Here is a 20498-nt window from a genome sequence, read left to right as displayed (position 1 = left end):
CAAGGCACTGTTTTTCTCTGCATACATATCTGTACAGGAGGGACAACCGCCAAAATGGCAGGTGGTTATCCCTGCGATAGGGAAGGAACAGAACTGGGGAAACGTCAGATGTACCTGTCATTTCGTGTTTGTTCCAAGCTGAATACATGCATACAGTACTTCTACATATTCTTAAAAGGCTGGAGGTACTGACGAACGTTAGCAATAATGCCTTTGGCATGTTGAACTGAGTGAGTTTCTCTGCTTTTACTCTTCCGTACTTTTCAAATACTCTAATGAGTGGTCACTGAATACATGATCAGGAAAACAAAAAGGTCAACGACTTCAGTGTCAACGTGCGAGGCGGGGAGGGAAGGGAGCCGCCTCCGAGCGCTGCTCCGATCCTGCCGCCGGGCGCACGCCCGGGAGCGCCAGTCCCTCTGCCGGCGCTCACTTACTTGTCTGGGACGCCGGGTGCTCCTGGCTTCTCTGGAAGGGATACCTGAACAGCAGTTTATTGCCCCTGCTGCCCGAGCTCACCAGAATCACGCTGATGGGGCTGGTGTTGTCGCCCATCCTGCGGTGGGCGGAGACGGGGTGGGGGCTCCGAGGAGGACAGGCTGGGACCGGGATGGGGGCCGGGGTGGGGGAGGGGCCAGAGGGCCCGGGGCGGAGGCGGGGAGCGGGCTCCGAGGAGGACGGGCCGGGCCCGGGATGGAGGCCGGGGTGGGGGAGGGGCCACAGGGCCCAGGGCAGAGGCGAGGTGGGGGCTCCCAGGAGGACCGGCTGGGACCAGGCAAGGGTGCTTGAGGAGGAGGCTCCCAGGACGGGGCTGAGGGGGCTTGAGCAGGACGCGCCCGAGGTCGCAGAAATGCGGGGCGCCGGGAGCTTCCACACCCACGAACCACCCGGCGCGTTTTCCGAAGCTCGCAAGGCCTCGGAGTCAGGGCCAAGGAACAGCTCAAAAGGAGCCTGCGCGCAGATGGGTGCTGAGTGCGCAGGCGCAGGCCACCTTTGCGCAGGCGCGAGGCCCTCTAGGGAAGCAGGGCGCACCCTGCAGGCCGTCTGTTTGTCCAGAGTGCGGACGGGGTCCGCCCACCAGCGTGAAAGGGAAGGTGTGGCTGGGGTGTGCCTTTGGGGTTCAAGCAGGCTGTATCAAAATGTTGCATTCTTTTTTTTTTAATGTATGTTTGTTTGTTTGTTTGTTTGTTTATTGAGAGAGAGAGAGAGGGAGGGGGAAAAGGGCAGAGGGAGGCAGAATTCCCAAGCAGGCTCTATGCTGAGAGTGGCTCCTCTGACCACAGGGAGACCACACCTGAAGTGATAATTAGAGTCGGATGCTCAACGGATTGAGCCACCCAGGGCCCTAAAATGTTGCTTTCTTCACTCTAACACTTGCTTTGGACAGAAAGTTCAGACTTAAGACTTGTAAAGTAGTAAAGTCCGAAAGTAAAAAAATCTCTCACAAGGATCATAGACCTAAGTTAAGAGCTAACAGCATAAAACTCTTACCAGAAAACATAGGAGTAAACCCTCTTGTCCTTGGACTAGGCAAGGGTTTCTTAGGTAAGACACCAAATGCACAAGTGGCTAAAGAAAAAATTAATTGGAGTTAGCAAATTAAAAACGTTTATGCCTCAAAGAGCACCACCAAAGAAAGTAAAAAGAGCACCCACAGAATGAGAGAAAATATTTGCAAATCATATAAGGGAATTGTATCCAGAATGTTAAAAAAAGGAAAAAAACCTTACAACTCAAAATAAAGACAACTAGAGAGGTGCCCGGCTGGCTCAGCAGGTAGTGTGTGACTTGATCTCCAGAGTCCTGAGTTTGAGACCCATGCTGGGTGTAGATATTACTAAAATTAAATAAACTTAAGAAAAATGGGCAAAGGATGTGAAAGGACATTTATCCAAAGAATACAGAAAAATGGCCAGTGAATTCATGAAAAGATGCTCAACATCATTACTCATGAGGGAAATGCAAATCAAAACCAAAACAGGTTCCACTTCACACCCCCGTGGATGGCTATGATCAGAAAGACGAAATGCCAAGTGCGGACCAGGATGTGGAATTGGGATCTTTACTCGCTGTTGGTAAGAATGTTCCCACATGACCAAACTGACTCTTCTACTCCGAGGTACATCCCCAAGAGAAATGAAAACATAAGATCACACAAGAGCTTGTATGTTCATAGCAACATCATTCGTAGTAGCCAAAAAGTGGCTCAGTTGGCTCCTGGGTGGCTCAGCCGGTTAGATGACTGACTTCGGATTGGGTCATGATCTCGCAGTTTGTGGGTTCGGGCCCCGCGTCGGGCTCTGTGCTGACAGCTCAGAGTCTGGAGCCTGCTTCAGATTCTGTGTCTCCCTCTCTCTCTACCCCTCCCCTAGGGGCTCACGCTCTGTGTCTCTGTGTCTGTCTCTCAGTAATAAATAAACGTTAAAAAAATTTTTTAAAAGTGCGAACGACCCAAATGTCCATCAGCTGATGTGGGATAATCCACGCAAAGAAATAGCGTTCAGTTACAAAAGGGAATGAATTACCGATACGTGAACGAACCTTGAAAACACACAAGTTGTATGATTCCATTCATATGAAATGTCCAGAACAGGGATATCGATAGAGAAGGAAAGTAGCTTAGGTAGTTTAGACACGGGGACTTGGAGGGTGTGGCTGCTAGGGTATGGAGTTTCTTTGGGGGTGATGAAAACATTCTAAAATTGATTGTGGTAATGGTTGCACAATCCTCTGAATATACGAAAACTGCACACCTCTCCTGCTCACAGTCTCTCTCTCTCAAAAAAAAAAAAAAAAAAAAAGACTTCTGAGTTCTCTCACAGTTCCCAGGAATGGCCCTGAAATGGGAATAAGGGCACAGAAGCATGAGGCGAGGCTGAGGAAAGGGAAGGGATTTGTGTCTGGGGGAGTAGCCAGCTGTGGTCATGGGGGCCTGTCCACAGGGGCCCTTGGACTCTGCCCAGTACTCACATGTGAGGTCTAGGACTCTGTCACGGGCCCCCTTCCTCCAATTTCCCTGGCCGTGTTGCTGCCCCCGTTGGGCAGTCTCTTGACCCCAGAACTCTGGGGGAAGTCCCAGATTTGGAGGAAACTACCCTTCTCCAATCACCCCCTCGGGGCCTGCTTCCTGCTAGCAGCTTTCACAAGAGCATTTGTTGTTTATTTTTCTGGCTATATAGTTAGTGTCTTATCAAGTAATGAGTACTGGGATCCATGAAAGGTAAAGGGGGACCACTAGGACCCAGGCCACAGAGGTCCTGCATGGATGCCTTCCCAGGCTGCCCTAGCAGGGCTCGGGTGCAAGGCTATCCAGGGCTGGACTGGAGAGAGCAGAGGTCCGAATCGCATACCACCCTCACTGGCAGCATCTCAGAGTCCACATTGGCCTGCCTCATTGGGCTGTTACAGAAATCAGAGCTCATTGTCACTTCCTGGACAATCCGGCAGGTGCCAGCAGCTGCAGGGACCCGGGGGTAGGCTGGCCCTGCTTTGGGCCTCCGCACCTGTAACAGGATTGGGAGCAGGTGGTCTCTAAGTGGGGTCCTACCTCAAAGCCCTCACAGTTTCCTGGACAATGATGTGCCCAGGGCCAACCTTTGCTCACATCTCCCAACTCTTCCCTGCTAACACCCCACACCTCTGTGCCCTCATTATACATTTAAATAATTCTGTTTAGGGGCGCCTGGGTGGCGCAGTCGGTTGGGCGTCCAACTTCAGCCAGGTCACGATCTCGCGGTCCGTGAGTTCGAGCCCCGCGTCGGGCTCTGGGCTGATGGCTCGGAGCCTGGAGCCTGTTTCCGATTCTGTGTCTCCCTCTCTCTCTGCCCCTCCCCCGTTCATGCTCTGTCTCTCTCTGTCCCAAAAATAAATAAACGTTGAAAAAAAAAATTTTTTTAATAAATAAATAAATAAATAAATAAATAAATAATTCTGTTTAGTAACCTAATTTTTGAAGACAACTCGATTCTTGGAAATGAAAATTCCAAACCCGTACACCCAACCTGGGTCCCCTCTGGCCAGGGCCAGGAGGCCTTATCAGTCCTGCCACTTGTTCTGGGCCCAGTGGAGCCGCCACTGTCTGTCAGAGAGCCAGGCAGGGCTCACACACCCTATCTCGGACCCGCCTCGACCCCTCCACCTTCTCGGCAGCAGTGTTCCTGCCCAGAAAGAATCACCCACTCACAGTAGTAGCTACGAGAACCTTGAATTCACGCTGCCGCGTTCTGCGGTCCTGTGGTGACAGATTATCCCTCCTAGCAGTGAGGTGGGGGCTATTCATACCCCACCTGAGAGGTTGCAAATGTAGAACTGAGGTTTACAAGGTTAATTACCCTGCTCAGGGCCAGCCAGGGGCTACTCTCGGGAAGGGTCTGTGGACCCCATCGCGGCCTTCGGCTGAGTGACCAGGATCCTCTGAGCTCAGCCCCAACTACACAAGCTCTGAGTGAGCCCAGGGCTTGGAGTTCAGCCAATTCCAGCAGGTCTCAGTGTCCAGCAGGAGCACTGCCCAAGCTCGGGCTCCTTGTGTCACAGGCAGGGGAACCGAGGCCCAGAGACAGAAGAGACTTGCCTGAGCCCCAAAGAGCCTGCAGTCTGGCCCGCACAAAACTTAGGTCTCGTCTACCCACTGGGGTGTTTCCCTCCGTCCCTGAAACTTTAACATTTCGTGACTCTCCTGTGCCTCGATTTCCTTATCTTAAAACATGTAACGATAATAAAAGAAAGCTTCTCCCACAGAGACCTGTGAGGGCAAACACACATGGAGAGTGTCTGGTGCTGTATCCAGAACGCAGAAGGCAGGTGATCAATGTCAGTGAGAACCACGGCACTTCTCATGTCCCAGGTCGACTGTTGCCTGACTTAAAAGACTAAATGGTGAAGTTCTTAGAAAGCTAGCACGGAAGTTTCTCTTCACCTTGGCCCAACACTTATTTCACTTCGTAGAAAACTGGAGCAAAATTCACACAATGCAAAATTAACCATCTCACAGTGAACAATTTGGTGCCATTTTGTATGTTCACAATGGCATGCGACCATCATCACTGTCTGGTTCTGGAGTATGTCCATTATCCCAAAAGGAAACTTAGTACCCTTTATGAATTGCCCCCCCAGCCCCTGGCACCCGCTCATCTGCTTTCCTGGCATTCCACGCAGATGGAGTCACACAGTATGTGGTCTTTGCTGTTTGGCTTTTCACTGAGTATCATGTTTTCAAGGTTCACCCACATTGTAGCAGGTGTCAGTGCCTCATTTTTATGGCTGAGTAATATCTCATCGAATGGAAATATCAGAATTCATTTACCCATTCATCCATTGATGGACACTTGGCTTTTCTAAATAGAAAGATGCAACATTTTTCTTTTACAAGAGAATCTCTCTTCTATTTTAAGTTTATTTATTTATTTTGAGGGAGAGAGAGAAAGCACGAGCCAGGGAGGGGCAGAGAGAGAGAGAGGGAGAGAGAGAGAATCTCAAGCAGGCTCCACACTGTGAGCACAGAGACCAATTTGGGGCTCGAACTCATGAACCGTGAGATCATGACCTGAGCTGAAGTTGGACACTTAACCGACTGAGCCACCTAGGTACCCCGAAAGGTACATTTTTTTAAAAGTTTGTTTGTTGGGGCGCCTGGGTGGCGCAGTCGGTTAAGCGTCCGACTTCAGCAGGTCCGTGGGTTCGAGCCCCGCGTCGGGCTCTGGGCTGATGGCTTGGAGCCTGGAGCCTGTTTCCGATTCTGTGTCTCCCTCTCTCTCTGCCCCTCCCCCGTTCATGCTCTGTCTCTCTCTGTCCCAAAAATAAATAAACGTTGAAAAAAAAAATTTAAATAAATGATACACTTCTGTTCAACCAAGAACAGTATTAAGAGAGTGGAGGCAAACAGCAGAGTTGAGGAAGATAATGACAGAAAACTGACCAGGAACTTACATCCAGAATATATTTTAAATTCCTATAAATCAGTAAAACTAGCAACACAGTAGACAAACAGGCATGACTTGGATACTGCAAAAAACAAAACAAAACAAAACAAACAACAACAGGGAAACCTTATGCCTGGAACTAATGCAATATTGTGTGTCAACTACACTCAAATTAAAAAAAAAAATTTTTTTTTTGAAGAGGAAATTCAATTGAACTGCAAATGTGTGAACAGGGGCCCAACCTCACTGGTCACCAGGAAAATGCAAGTTAAGACCACATGAGACACTACGACACACCCATCAGAAAAGCCAAAAGCTAAGGAGAGCGGCAGACCAACCACAGGAAATGCTTGGAAGGGCAGCCCATTCCACAGAGCATGACTCAGCGATAAATAGAACTATTGGCACACGTAACAACACGGAGAGGTATAAAGGGTATCACGCTGCGTAAGAGAAGCCAGTCCTAAAAGATAACGCGCTATAGACTTCAATCATGTGTTATTCTTGAAAAGACAAAATTATAGAGTTCAGGTGTAAGGCGGGTGAGATGGCAAAGGCCCCCAGCATGTGGGAGTTTCTTGCGGGGGGGATAGAGCTGCTGTATGTCCCGATTGTGGCGGGGGTTGAATGAACTTACGCATGTCAAAACTCACAGAGCAGTATACTAAAAAAAGTCAATTTTGTTTGATGTTAAAATAAAGTAAACAACTATTTGCCTCATTATGTCACAACGATGATATGGTGAGCAGGACGGCAACCCCTATGAGCACAGATTACAAGAATTCTCTTTTATTAATCTGATACTTCATCCAGCTCTTCAGAGGGGGTCAGTCCATCTCTCCTCAGCAACACGTGGACAAAACCATTGCTTTCTCAGAGGCAACCCAGGGATCACAGAGCCAGAGGGAGAGGAGACTGACACGTGGCCAGGCTGGGCTAGCCACAGAATCCCACTAAGGAGCCCGGCAGGCAGAAATGGGGCCTGCTCCAGCCCAAGGACAGTGTGTTGAGCTAACACTCTGGTTTGCCCCATTCTGTGACTCTGAAGTGCAAGAGGATGGTCAGAGCTGGGCTATAAACCCAGGCATGGCCTCCTGGGCTGGCTGGGCCCCTATCTCTCCAGGACTCTGGTCAGGCTGTGGCCAACATCCCCTCTAAGGCCGAAGGGGAGGGTGGAGTGATAGCCCCTCACCCCACCAGTCCCACCAGGGACTGGTGACCACCCATCCTCACTGGGCCTGATAAGAGACCCCACCCCCACAGTCCTCTCCCCTCTCCAGACCAATGGCCACAGCCTGGCCCCCACCCCGGCTCTGTGTATATAAAGGGATCCCGGGGGGTGAGCACACAGAGGCCAGTCCTGGGCACACCCGGCTCCAGCTCAGCCACCACCATGTCTCTGACCAAGGCTGAGAAGACCATCATCCTGTCCATGTGGGGCAAGATCTCCACTCAGGCGGATGCCATTGGCACCCAGGCCCTGGAGAGGTGAGTGCCAGATGGGCTGGGGTGGAGCCCCGTCGGTGACAGTGTGGAGTTGGTGAGGACAGGGGCCAGTGAGGAGAGGGCTCTCTGCGGAAAGGGTCCCTAAGGAGGGGTCAGCGAGGTGGGGGTTCTCTGAGAAAGGGGTCAGTGAGGGGGGCAGATGACTTGCACAGACTTCTGATGGACCCTATGCTCACTGAGTCCTGAACAAGCACAGGCCCAGCATCTCACCAGAGGGGTGTGGATGTGTTTCCCCCAACACCTGACATGCCTAAGGAGGCAGTCAAGCATCTACAAGCACCAGGGTCTCTAATCCTGGGGCAAGGTGGTCCCAGGTGGTTTCCCTACGAGCTCTCCCTTGCAATGTGCCTGCAGGTGGCATTATTTCTGGCAGACGGTAGGTACAGCAGGAGCCCGGTCAGGGGTTGGGAAGGAGGTTTTTGTGGCCGGAGGACAGGCGAAAACGGGCTGGAGGCCTACGGTGGGTGTGCAGGGCCAGCTGGGAGCAAGGAGACCCTGGAAGAGGGCTGAGGTGGGGAGCAGGGGCGAGCCTGGGTGCTGGGAGGGTGTGGAGGCAGAAGGCCTTGGGACCATGGGGTGCAGCTTGGGGGAGGGGCAGCAGTCAGAGCACAGCACACCTCAGGAGGTGGTGCACCTGCTGAGCTGGAAGGCCCCAGGGCGGTGGTGAGGTCGCACTTGGGTCCTCAAGCTCGGAGAAGGACGCAGGGGTCGTAGAGAGGTGGACGGGGGCCCACGTTCCTCCAATGCTCAGGTCCCGCCCTCCCGCAGGCTCTTCGCCAGCTACCCCCAGACCAAGACCTACTTCCCGCACTTCGACCTGCGCCCGGGCTCCGCGCACCTGCGCACGCACGGCGCCAAGGTGGCGGCCGCCCTGGGCGATGCGGTCAAGAGCATCGACAACATCGCGGGCGCCCTGTCCAAGCTGAGTGAGATGCACGCCTACGTTCTGCGCGTGGACCCGGTCAACTTCAAGGTGCGCGCGGGGGCCGGGGTCCTGGCGGGGACCAGGCAGGGGGGAGGGGGGGACGGGACGGGGCGGGGTCTCGGCCGCCGAAGGTGCTCCGCCCACCCCAGAGCCCCCGCAGAGCACGCCGGCCTCGCGCTGAGCCGCCCTCCGGGCCCCCCAGCTCCTGTCCCACTGTCTGCTGGTCACGGTGGCCTCGCACTTCCCCGCTGACTTCACGGCCGACGCCCATACCGCCTGGGACAAGTTCCTGTCCATCGTGTCCTGCGTCCTGACCGAGAAGTACCGCTGAGTGCCGCCGCCAGGCCGGGTGCCGGCTGCGACCTCTCCGCGGCTCCAGGCTTCTCCAAACCCTCTAGCTTCCCCCTGAGACGCCAATAAACGAATGCACGCCCACCTCGCCTCTTGTCACTGGGGCCATCAAGGGGGCGGCAGAGGTGGAGGGGGGTAGCGGGGAGGCACAGGGACACCTGGAGGGCTGCGGGAACACTGCGCACTAACCCGAGGGTCTCTCCGACCGCAGAGGGCACTCCGGGGGCGTGGTGTGTGGGGCTAGGGCACTCGGGGTCCGGATGGGGTGACAGAAAGTGCACCCCTCGGCCTTTATTTGTGGGGTCAGCGCCGAGCCCACCTGGCCCCACTGACTCTGCTGGGGCGCACCATGGGATTCCTCTGGGATTGATCCTATTTCCTAGTTTATGCTTGATCTTAGCAAGAAAGGAGGAATGAGTGTACCTAGTCCCTCATTTATTCTTCCACCCTTCCACTACACACACACACACACACACACACACACACACACACACACATTTTTGATGCACAGGACGCCCAAGCATTTTTGTAGACTCTAATACAACAGCCAGAAAAAGCAAAGCCCCCTGCCCCATGGAACTGACAGTCTAGTCCCGGATACAGATGTGATATTCAGTCAGATCGCAGCTCACAGAAAGAAAAAAATCATTTTGCTCATTCTTAGAGAAATACAAATTAACACTACTAAAAATGAAACCTCACTGATATCCAGACTTTGACCACACTGTACTGATGGTCCCTTCTACAATGCAGTCCCTTCTACCACAGAGACTACACAAGCTTAGTTTTCTCAGCACTAGAAAACCCCAGTGCATCCTCAGGCATTGACTGAATGTAGCATGAAAGCTCACACAGCAGAGAACTGTGACCTGAAAAAAAAATGAAGACAATTTGTAATAGTGGCTGTGATGTCCAGGATTTATCAGGTAAAAAGGAAAAGAAAAAAGAAAGACGCACAAGTGTGTGTGTGTGTGTGTGTGCGCGTGCGTGTATCATGGTGGCTTTTCTGTTTTTCTGTAAGAAAGGAGTGGAGGGGGAGTCTGTAGAGCATGTGACTCTTGACCTCTGGGTGGTGTGTTGGAGTCCCACACTGGACATAGAGTTTACTTTAAAAAAAGAAAAGAAAAGAAAAGAAAAACAGTGAGAGGAGATACAAATGCGTGTGTGTGTCTAGTGCTCACAGGTGTGAGTATGTGTACATTTTGACACACATGTATCATTACGATCATAGCTCTTGTGTGTGCACTTGTGAGTGTCTATAAGTTTGTGTGCATTTGCTCTTTTTTTTTTTAAGTAAGTGCTATGCCCTGCATGGGACTTGAACTCAGGACCCTGAGATCAAGAGTCACACGCTCTACTGACTGAGCCAGCTAGGCACCCCTTGTGTTTGCTTAGTTTTGCAAAAGGAAATCCTTCAAGGATGAAGTGGAAATGATTGCAAATAATAACACGGATGGAGATAAAGAAGGGGTGAAGGGGCTCCCCCAAGTCTAACTCTCTGGATGGTGTTACTTTTCAATCATGTAAATCTTTTACATCACCAAAAATGGAATTAAAAAAAGCAAAAAATGACAACTTGAAAAACCCTGCTCGTTTTCCACGGCAGCTGCTCCAACCCACGTTTCCAGCTGCAGTGCGTGACGCGCTAGTCTCTCCACTGCCTCACTGATCCTTGTTCCTGTTTTTTTTATAGTATGTATCCCGTTGAGTGTGAAGCGGTACTTCCCTGTGGTTTTCAGTTTCGTTCCTCTAACGAGTAATGAGGTTGAGCATCTTCTCACGTGCTTTCTGTGTATCTTTTTTTAGAGAAAAATCTATTAAAGTCCTTTGTCCATTTTTAAATCGGGTTGTGTTTCACCCTTTCCCTTGCCAATAATTTTTTTTTAATTTTTTTTCAACGTTTATTTATTTTTTTTGGGACAGAGAGAGACAGAGCATGAACGGGGGAGGGGCAGAGAGAGAGGGAGACACAGAATCTGAAACAGGCTCCAGGCTCTGAGCCATCAGCCCAGACCCTCACGCGGGGCTCGAACTCACGGACCATGAGATCGTGACCTGGCTGAAGTCGGACGCTTAACCGACTGCGCCACCCAGGCGCCCCATTGCCAATAATTTTTAACCTGACTCTAACCAAGCCTTTAGATCTGACTTCCAGTGCACAGGAAATGCATGGATAAAGGCACTGTCTTAAAACAAACAAACAAACAAACAACAACAACAAAAAAGCCTTCAAGTAAAACCATCAGACCAATGCAAAATGTAGAACATTCTGTAAGACAGCTTGTCTGGACTATCCAAAAAGTCACTGATATGGAGAAAAGGTGGGTGTGGGGTGGAAAGTTTCTGGAATAAGAGAATAAAGAGACAACTGAAAGCTATGTGTGAGCCTGGGTCAGATCTAAATTTGAATGATTGAACAAATTTTGGTGATGAGTGAGGACATGTGATGCGAAAGAATGTTAATTCACTTAGATTGGCGATAAACCTGGGGTTATTTATGCAGGAAAACCTTAGTCTAGGAGATGCGTGCTGAAGTGTAGACACAGAGCTTCAGGAGGACTGCCACACAATTCCATATTTTTGGAAGAAACGTAAAGCACACCCAGATATATTCCTACATGTGCTGATAATGCAAACATGGCAAATGTTCACAACTGTGGGACCCCAGTGGTGACAGTGAAGGGGACCATCGTTCCATACTGGGACACACTGGGATATAAAGGGGACCTAAAGGGGAGCCTGGGTGGCTCAGTCGGTTGAGTGTCTGCCTTCGGCTCAGGTCATGATCTCGCAGTTTGTGAGTTCGAGCCCCGAGTCGGACTCTGTTCTGAGCGCTCGGAGCCTGGAGCCTGCTTCAGATTCTGTCTCTCTCCTCTCTCTCTCTCTCTCTCTCTCTCTCTCTCTCTCTCTCTGTCCCTCCCCCACTCACACTCTGTCTTGCTCTCCTTCAAGAATAAACATAAAAAAAAAATTTTAAGGGGACCTACGGGATACTGTAAGATCTGACCTCAATACTGCTCCTGTCACCCTCACTCCGCCCAGCCACCGGCCTCCTGGTTTCTCTTGGACAATGGAGGCACAGCCCCCTCTCAGGGCCTTTGGGCTTGCCAACCCCCTCTATGTGCTGCGCACTCTTCCCCTGAATGTCGCATGAATTACTCTCTGAACTACTCAACACTTGCTTACGTTTGCCACCTCAGTGACGTCTCCCCAGGCCACCTCATCTACAACTGCAACCCCTCTCAGCACTACCCACCATGCTTCGCTGTCATTTTCTTTCTACGGTCAATGCCATCCAGCCAAAGAGACCACTGGGAACACTCCTGTAGTCAGAGTTGGCTTTGTCAACTCATTGCCACGGAGGAGGCCGCCCACCACAGGGAACTGTGGTTCTGTGGGGCCGGCATTTAGCAACTTGGGCTCGAGGAAGCAGGACTTTGCCCTGGATTGGATGCTGCCAAGAGGTGGGAGTAGCCCTAGGATCTAGTAGCTTCATAATTGCACTCTAGAAGGTGAGAAGAGCAAAAGGAGGCTGGAGCCACCGTTGCCAAAGCAGCAGTCGCCCTCAGCAGCCAGGATGGGGGTGTTGGGCACTCCCGTGGCTTCTCTGTGTTCACACGGGGTTCCTCTTTGTCTCAAGCTCACAGTCCGAGGAGAAACGCGGGCTTTGCAGCAACAGCCCAGGTACCGGGGGCTGCTTTCCTCTTTCTCACTGCTGTGCTCACCTCCTGCACTCACTCTGTCTTGCAGACCTTCTACACCAGAACATCAGTTCCAGAGAGGAGGCATTTCTGGGTGTCCCCTGCTGTGTCTCCAGCAGTTAAAGCTGGCCTGGCCGGGGATAGGCGGTCACATGTAATCCATGAAGAGTGCACGGAGCTTCTGGGGGGTTTCAGGAGCCTGCCTGAGATTGCTCCTGCCACTTGCCTGACATTAGGGTCTAGGGTTCTCGGTGCAGGAGAGACTCTGCCCTGGAGGAGGAGCCCAAGTTGGGACCCCCTTCTCCAGCGAGGACTCTGACTCAGAAGGACTCCTGCCCAGGAGCGTGGGTGTGGGACACGAGGTGTGGTCTCGCGTGCCTGTCTGCCAGGAGCTGGGTCTTTGGCATCAGCCTCGGAGGTGCCCAGGGAGAGACGTGAATCTGAGGAGTCTCCTGAGGCTCTCACCCCGCCTCCAATGGGCTTTGTGACTGTGGCCAACCTCTCCTCCACTCTGGGCCTCGGCTACCCCAAGGCCCCAGATGACACCAGGGATCCTTCACGTTCCAAAAAACCAGTGCCCATCTGTTCTGGTGGATCTGAAGCCTCGAGTGTGTTGTCAGCTCCATGAAGACAGGAAGCCAGCCTCCTTGTCCACCATCGGGCAGGTAGTGGCCGAGCGTTTCTGCTGCTCCCAGCCCCGGGCTCTGCATCCGGGAGGCAGGGCCACCGGCTCAGGGGGTTGAGGACCATTAATGCACTCAAGTACTTTTGGGGAGCTTGCTCTGGGAAGTCCTGGTTGTTTAAGAAGCTTGGAGTAGACCAGGAAACAAAACTAAAACAAAAATTCTCTGCCTTCCTGATCTCATAGTCCACTGAAAAATGAATAAAAACGTTCTTTCTGAGGGGGAAAAAAGTACAGCAGGCAAGATAGTGCACAGGCAGGGGTGGGGGGTTGCAATTTTTAATGGGGTGGTCAATTTGGACCTATTAGTAAGGTGACACTTAAGGGAGTGACCAAATTGGGGAAGGGCCTTCCGGGGAGAGGCCCCAGGCAGGACTGAGGAGGACAGAAAGTGGGGAGCAGGGCTGGGATGGCAGGGAGCGGGATGGGGGCAGGAGACTTCGGCTCGCTCGCAGAGGATCAGAGACCACAGCAGTTTTCAGGGATGAGAGAGGAACGTCCAAGAGGACTGTGGTTTCTGGCCCGAGCCTTGGGAAGAGAGGATGGTGCTGCTTGTCACCAGGCCCCGGGGAAGGGCAGGAGCAGGGAGGAAGAGGCTTTGAGGGAAGATCGGGGCCTCATGCGAGATGCACGGGTGAGGCCGCGAAATACTCCCTGGGTACAAGTCTGAGCTCAGAAAGGACATGTGCACGGATGCCAGCAGGAGTCCCAGGTCACAGATGGAAGTTAAGGCCATGAGGTGGACAGAGGGCTGGCAGAGAGGGGGACAGGATGGGGGCTGCAGCACAAGTTTGAGGGCTGAGGACACAAGCCTATCCAAAAGAAGAAAGGAAGGGTAGAAAATGTGGGGGGCGGGGGGCAAAGTGTACTCCCAGCTGCACTAACCACTCGGGTAAAGACTGGGAGGTGTGTCTGGGACGGGCTTGGGCATCCGAGGCCCCATCCCGCAGGAGGAGGGGATTCTGTGGATGCCCTGGGGACTAGGGAAGAGTCCCTGTGCTCTGCCCTCAGGCCCTCCCTGGCTTCTCCCCTGCTCCTCTCAGCAATGCTCTCTTGGGTCAAGGGCCGGTCTCATCTGCAGTCCCTGCCTCTGCCTGAGCCTCTGGGGATTCGAGGTTGGAAGGAGGTCAGGGCTGGAAGCCTAAGACCAGTTTTGAACCAAGGCTGATTCCGTCCCAGGCCTGGCGCACTGAGAGTTCCTCCAATCCTCTCCCCACCCTCCATTTCGCTGGAGACCCTCTCCTGGGAGGAGTTTCCAAGGTAAGGGGCTGGCAGTCTCCTGTGGGTCCCTTCCTCACCCCAGATTTGGGCCCGAATACCGTTCCCATCTTCTGTCAAGACGTGGACAGGGAAATCATTTCTGCCGAACTTCAGACTTGCTTAGTGACAGTGATAGCACCCAGCCAGCAAGGGCACCCCCAGGGAGCCTCAAATGGCGACTTTTGGAATCATAGGTCAAGGCTTCCCAGGTGACTGGTTCAAATTCACCCAGAGCTGTGACAGGTACACCCGTGCTGAGTTGTAGGACGTAAAGATGCAATTTCGAGGGAGTTCGGCTAAGCAAGGAAAACAACCCTAAAACGTTAGTGTCAAGATACTCGTGATGTCCATCCACCTCCATAGTCTGTAGACTCCTTCAAAAGGTCTCAAGAACCACGTATTGTTTTACGAACAGGAAGGGTGGCTTTTAGGATCCCTTCGAGGACAGATGCTAACTGCCCCCCTCTAGAGCTGGAGGGGAGGACCCTGGCAGCCCTGGATTGGGAACAGGGAGAACCTCCCCCCACGTGAGTTCTCACAGGCTGGGTTATTACACGCACGTGCACACACACTAGGAATCTCTATGCCCAGTGTGGGGTCTAAACTCAGGACCCGAGATGAGGCATCGCATGCTCTCAGCTGAGCCTCCAGGCGCCCCTTATATGCATGTTCGTAACTTATCGCAGAGTCCTAGGAAAATAATTAAAGGGTTATCTCTGAAGACAAGCAGGTGAGAAGAGACCATTTTTTTGGAGAGAGAAAGAGGGAGAGAGAGAGAGAGAGATAAGCGGGGGAGGAGCAGAGAGAGACGGAGGGAGAATCCCAAAAAGGCTCTGAACTGACAGCACAGAGCCGCACTTGGGGCTCGAATTCACAAACCATTAGACCATGACCTGAGCCGAAATCAGGAGTCAGGCACTCCACCGACTGAGCCACCCAAGCACCTCTTATGATTTTTAAGTGATCTCTACATCCAATGTGGCACTTGAACTCACAACCCCGAGATCAAGAGTCTCACACTCTACCAACTGAGCCAGCCAAGTGCCCCAAGTTTAATTTTTTAATTAACTCTTTAAAGGGGCACCTGGGTGTGGAGCCTGCTTAAGATTCTCTCTCCTGGGGCACCTGGGTGGCTCAGTCAGTTGAGTGTCCGACTTTGGCTCAAGTTATGGTCTCATGGTTCATGAGTTCGAGCCCCACATTGGGCTCTGTGTGAATAGCTCAGAGCCTGAAGCCTTCTTCTGATTCTGTCTCCCTCTCTCTCTGCCCCTCTCCAGCTTGTGTGCTCTCTCTCTCTCTCTCAAAAATAAATAAAAATGTTTTTTAAAAGTTAAATTATAACTTGATTTTAAAAGTTTAACATAATAAACATTTCCTCATAAGCACAGCTTTTTTGGAAATACAGGAATTTTTAATAGGAAGGGGAAAAAAGCAGGACATACCATCTGATCATGTTTTTTCTCTTTTGTTTGCTTGTGCCCATGTTCTCACTGGGCTCCCACACTGAGTACATGTCACTAAAACCATTATGTGCTGTGAGGTGGCAGCTGAGCTGGGCCATCCTGGACCTTACCATCTTTGGATGAGCAAGGAGTTTCGCAGGGGGTGGGGGGAGGGCGCGCCGAGCTTCCTCAGTGGCTCTTCCTGTCACACTTTCCCTCACAGGGGCTTGAACGGTGCACTGTGGGCCCCAGCCGAAGTGGGACGATTAACCGACTGAGCCGCCCAGATGCCCCTAGCTATAATTTAACTCAAAATTCATGCACCCTTTGCAAGAACACATACTAACTAAAGGCACATATTAAGCACATTAAAATGGTTGCCTTATGGTAGAGAGGGGAAAGGGAATAAAGTAAGAGGCAAAGAGATGTAAATAGTACAGGCTGTGACGGGATGTGACAGGTAGGAATGTAGGCTCGGGTGACCCCAGACTCTGTGTGAAGAGTCCAGCCTCCTCCCAGCCTGGGTGCCCAGCTTGGAGAATCCTCCCAGTCAAGCTGCTGAGGGACTTGGCCTGTGGGGGAGAAGAACCTTATCCCGGTGAGGAAGGCGCTATACACAGAGGCAAGAGCATCTGAAGCCAAGACTGTCACTCACACCCTGTGACACCTGGCCTCAGGTTCCCTCTGTGGACCTCCATTCACTCATCTGTAAGGTGATGCTACAGAAGCTTAAATAAAAGAAGGAGGAGAGAGTGCTTCTGTGAAAGTCTGCTACCTTCTAGATCATCCTAATATCACAAGGACAGGGAACTCGGCGACCATGATTATAGAGGTCAGTCCCTGGACTGGGCCCCTACCTCCCTGGAACCTGGACTCAGGCGGTGGCCCAGTGCGGGCAGGGGGGAATGTTAGCCCTTCTTCACCCCACCAGTCCCACCAGGGACTGGTGACCACCCATCCTCACTGGGCCTGATAAGAGACCCCACCCCCACAGTCCTCTCCCCTCTCCAGACCAATGGCCACAGCCTGGCCCCCACCCCAGCTCTGTGTATATAAAGGGATCCCGGGGGGTGAGCACACAGAGGCCAGTCCTGGGCACACCCGGCTCCAGCTCAGCCACCACCATGTCTCTGACCAAGGCTGAGAAGACCATCATCCTGTCCATGTGGGGCAAGATCTCCACTCAGGCGGATGCCATTGGCACCCAGGCCCTGGAGAGGTGAGTGCCAGATGGGCTGGGGTGGAGCCCCGTCGGTGACAGTGTGGAGTTGGTGAGGACAGGGGCCAGTGAGGAGAGGGCTCTCTGCGGAAAGGGTCCCTAAGGAGGGGTCAGCGAGGTGGGGGTTCTCTGAGAAAGGGGTCAGTGAGGGGGGCAGATGACTTGCACAGACTTCTGATGGACCCTATGCTCACTGAGTCCTGAACAAGCACAGGCCCAGCATCTCACCAGAGGGGTGTGGATGTGTTTCCCCCAACACCTGACATGCCTAAGGAGGCAGTCAAGCATCTACAAGCACCAGGGTCTCTAATCCTGGGGCAAGGTGGTCCCAGGTGGTTTCCCTACGAGTTCTCCCTTGCAATGTGCCTGCAGGTGGCATTATTTCTGGCAGACGGTAGGTACAGCAGGAGCCCGGTCAGGGGTTGGGAAGGAGGTTTTTGTGGCCGGAGGACAGGCGAAAACGGGCTGGAGGCCTACGGTGGGTGTGCAGGGCCAGCTGGGAGCAAGGAGACCCTGGAAGAGGGCTGAGGTGGGGAGCAGGGGCGAGCCTGGGTGCTGGGAGGGTGTGGAGGCAGAAGGCCTTGGGACCATGGGGTGCAGCTTGGGGGAGGGGCAGCAGTCAGAGCACAGCACACCTCAGGAGGTGGTGCACCTGCTGAGCTGGAAGGCCCCAGGGCGGTGGTGAGGTCGCACTTGGGTCCTCAAGCTCGGAGAAGGACGCAGGGGTCGTAGAGAGGTGGACGGGGGCCCACGTTCCTCCAATGCTCAGGTCCCGCCCTCCCGCAGGCTCTTCGCCAGCTACCCCCAGACCAAGACCTACTTCCCGCACTTCGACCTGCGCCCGGGCTCCGCGCACCTGCGCACGCACGGCGCCAAGGTGGCGGCCGCCCTGGGCGATGCGGTCAAGAGCATCGACAACATCGCGGGCGCCCTGTCCAAGCTGAGTGAGATGCACGCCTACGTTCTGCGCGTGGACCCGGTCAACTTCAAGGTGCGCGCGGGGGCCGGGGTCCTGGCGGGGACCAGGCAGGGGGGAGGGGGGGACGGGACGGGGCGGGGTCTCGGCCGCCGAAGGTGCTCCGCCCACCCCAGAGCCCCCGCAGAGCACGCCGGCCTCGCGCTGAGCCGCCCTCCGGGCCCCCCAGCTCCTGTCCCACTGTCTGCTGGTCACGGTGGCCTCGCACTTCCCCGCTGACTTCACGGCCGACGCCCATACCGCCTGGGACAAGTTCCTGTCCATCGTGTCCTGCGTCCTGACCGAGAAGTACCGCTGAGCGCCGCCGCCAGGCCGGGGGCCGGCTGCGACCCCGCCCCTGCCCCTGCAACTTCCCTCAATTTTGCCCCCAATAAATGGATGCGGATGGAATGGGTCCTGCGTTCTCAGTATTGGCCGAAGGAGGGGAGAAAGTGAGGCATAGAAAGCGTAAGCCACGGGAACGCGGTGGACCCCAGCGTCACCACCGGCCTGGAGGCCACCCCGAGGGCGCTGTGGCTCGATTCCTGCGCCTGCGGACCCCAGAATCGGGAGAGAGTAGATCGGCCCCAGGCTGGTTCTCCAGGGTCCGAGGTGCGTTTGCTCCTGTCCTGCTTCCCAAATCGCCCAAAGATCGTCGCTTTACTCAGCGTGTCGCGTGCGTGTGGGGTGCGTGTCGGCACTCAGGGGGCTTTTCCTCAAAGCCTGACACCATAGGTCCCGCACTGCGGGGACCCACGATACGCTTCCCGTGTCCCTAGCGGAAAAGAAGCGTCCCTGCCCAGCGCCCTTTCTCCCAGTCCCTCCACTGGCTCCCTCCTGCAGAGGCTCTGACGCTGCCCGCAGGGGAGGCTCTCCCGATTTCGCGCAAGTCTGCAGCAAAAGCACGCACACACAGCGGCGTGAGTCGGTGCCGGTAACCCCCGGCCCCGCCCGCCCCAGGCCGTGGCCTCTGCAGCGATCGGGACCTGGGCTGGAGGCATTTCCCCGAGCTGGCCGAGGGTCCCGCAGATAAGGGCGGGTGGGGCGTCTGGAAGGCGTGGGGGCTGCTATAAGGAGGCGGGAGCGGCGGGTGGGGCCGCCAGCGCACGCCCGGCAGGCGCCATGCTCAGCGCCCAAGAGCGCGCCCACGTAGCGCAGGTCTGGGACCTGATCGCCGGCCACGAGGCGGCCTTCGGGGCGGAGCTGTTGCTCAGGTGGGTTGAGGCGGGGTTTCCAGGGTCACAGGGAGGCGGACACAGGGGTTGGGGGCCCGAGTCAGAGGGGCGGGCCAGGCTGGGGTTCCGGGTGTCTGGGAGGTGCCGGCGCCGGAAGGACCCCACGCGGCCACCCTCACTCACCGACCTGCTCCACCAGGCTCTTCACGGTCTATCCCAGCACCAAGATCTACTTCAAGCACCTGGGCGTCTGCCCCGACGAGGCTCAGCTGCTGACCCACGGACAACGCGTGCTCGAGGCGGTGGGCGTGGCCGTGCAACACACCGACCACCTGCGCGCCGCCCTGAGCCCGCTCGCCGACCTGCACGCGCAAGTGCTACGCGTGGACCCCGCCAACTTCCCTGTGAGCCCGCCCCCGCCGCGGTAGAGTTGGCGCCGGCAGCCGGGGTTGGGGTTAAAGGAGAAAGTGGCTGCAGCAGACCCCCTCTCATCCGCCCCTCCTCCCACAGCTGCTGATCCAGTGTTTCCATGTGATGCTGGCCTCCCACCTGCAGGGCGAGTTCACCGTGCAGATGCAGGCGGCGTGGGACAAGTTCTTGACAGAAGTAGCCATGGTGCTGACTGAGAAGTACCGATGAGTCCCCTGCCCCACCGGCTTAGGTCTGTGCGTCTCAATAAACAGGCCTCAAATGGCCAGACCCTGCACGTGTGTGTTCTTTGGGGAGCAGGTGGGCCGAGAAGCTGGGCAGAAACTCTGGGTCCCACGCGCAGACTCCTGGAATCTTAGGGCGCCATCACGAACCCTTGCAGACCAAGAACCAGGGGCCCAGGAGCCGGTCCTTGGCTCTCTCCAAACTCTGAAATGAGGGCAGTTGCTGGGCTGAGGGTGCTGGATCTTGGGCAGGGTGTGGACCCCTAAAGGCTTGAACAGAACAAGTGCCCTCCTCTGCCGAGGAAATGGGAGGGGCAAAGTGGGTGCCAGGATGACAGGGGTCTTTGGGAGCAGTTCTCACCCAGCTCCAAAGCACGTCTGCACTCACCCACTCCCGTACTTACTCCTTCATTCTTCCTCCAACCCTCCCACTGGGAGCTGGGAGCCAGAATTCAGAATTCGCAGCTCTTTTGCAGACAAACATGGGCACCAGGCCCAAGGGTCAGGTTTCTGGCCTGAGGTCAAACAGACTTAGGGGCCAGGCCTCCTCTGACCCTCGGCGCCTTCTCCCCTCCCCGCGACTCTCAATCTGCAGCAAACCTTGCCCTGGCCAAGTTGGGTTCTTTCTCTGAAGTTTGTGGGGGGGGGGGGGGGAGACTGGGATGGGATGTCCCGATGGCCACGACCAGGCACACACAGCAGGGTTCCGAC

The 20498-nt window shown here is 54.5% G+C and overlaps 4 protein-coding genes across 9 annotated transcripts in view; 3 read left to right on the top strand and 1 right to left on the bottom strand.

Moving 5' to 3' along the window:
* The window catches only part of NPRL3 (NPR3 like, GATOR1 complex subunit), a 42774-nt gene extending 41825 nt beyond the window's left edge, over window positions 1-949 (bottom strand). For 3 of the 6 annotated variants that reach the window (XR_006294317.1, XM_043561188.1, XM_043561190.1), the window contains exon 1: window positions 438-949. Coding sequence is in view for 4 of the 6 variants with exons in the window: in XM_043561188.1 (XP_043417123.1) it covers window positions 438-555 (118 nt within the window). In the remaining 2 variants the exon portion in view is untranslated. Of the gene's footprint in view, window positions 1-114; window positions 267-437 lie in introns of those variants that run through there. The other 3 variants (XM_043561189.1, XM_043561191.1, XM_043561192.1) reach the window with 2 other exon arrangements.
* A 6301-nt stretch (window positions 950-7250) lies between these two features.
* Window positions 7251-8784, top strand: LOC122471166 (hemoglobin subunit zeta). Its single transcript, XM_043559460.1, has 3 exons — window positions 7251-7406; window positions 8193-8397; window positions 8552-8784. Exons 1-3 carry the CDS (start codon window positions 7312-7314, stop codon window positions 8678-8680), a joined length of 429 nt encoding a protein of 142 aa, XP_043415395.1. The 5' UTR covers window positions 7251-7311; the 3' UTR covers window positions 8681-8784.
* An 8071-nt stretch (window positions 8785-16855) lies between these two features.
* On the top strand, window positions 16856-18370 carry LOC122471944 (hemoglobin subunit zeta). Its single transcript, XM_043561177.1, has 3 exons — window positions 16856-17004; window positions 17791-17995; window positions 18150-18370. The coding sequence occupies exons 1-3, from the start codon at window positions 16910-16912 to the stop codon at window positions 18276-18278; spliced, it is 429 nt and encodes a 142-aa protein (XP_043417112.1). The 5' UTR covers window positions 16856-16909; the 3' UTR covers window positions 18279-18370.
* Window positions 18371-19039: 669 nt separating this feature from the next.
* Window positions 19040-19838, top strand: HBM (hemoglobin subunit mu). Its single transcript, XM_043561178.1, has 3 exons — window positions 19040-19173; window positions 19334-19538; window positions 19645-19838. The coding sequence occupies exons 1-3, from the start codon at window positions 19082-19084 to the stop codon at window positions 19771-19773; spliced, it is 426 nt and encodes a 141-aa protein (XP_043417113.1). The 5' UTR covers window positions 19040-19081; the 3' UTR covers window positions 19774-19838.
* The last annotated feature ends 660 nt before the right edge of the window (window positions 19839-20498 follow it).

Source organism: Prionailurus bengalensis, chromosome E3, assembly GCF_016509475.1.
Source record: "Prionailurus bengalensis isolate Pbe53 chromosome E3, Fcat_Pben_1.1_paternal_pri, whole genome shotgun sequence".
Taxonomy (NCBI): Eukaryota; Metazoa; Chordata; class Mammalia; order Carnivora; family Felidae; genus Prionailurus; species Prionailurus bengalensis.
Note: the sequence above shows the minus strand (reverse complement) of the source record. Positions and strands in the feature narration are given on the sequence as shown.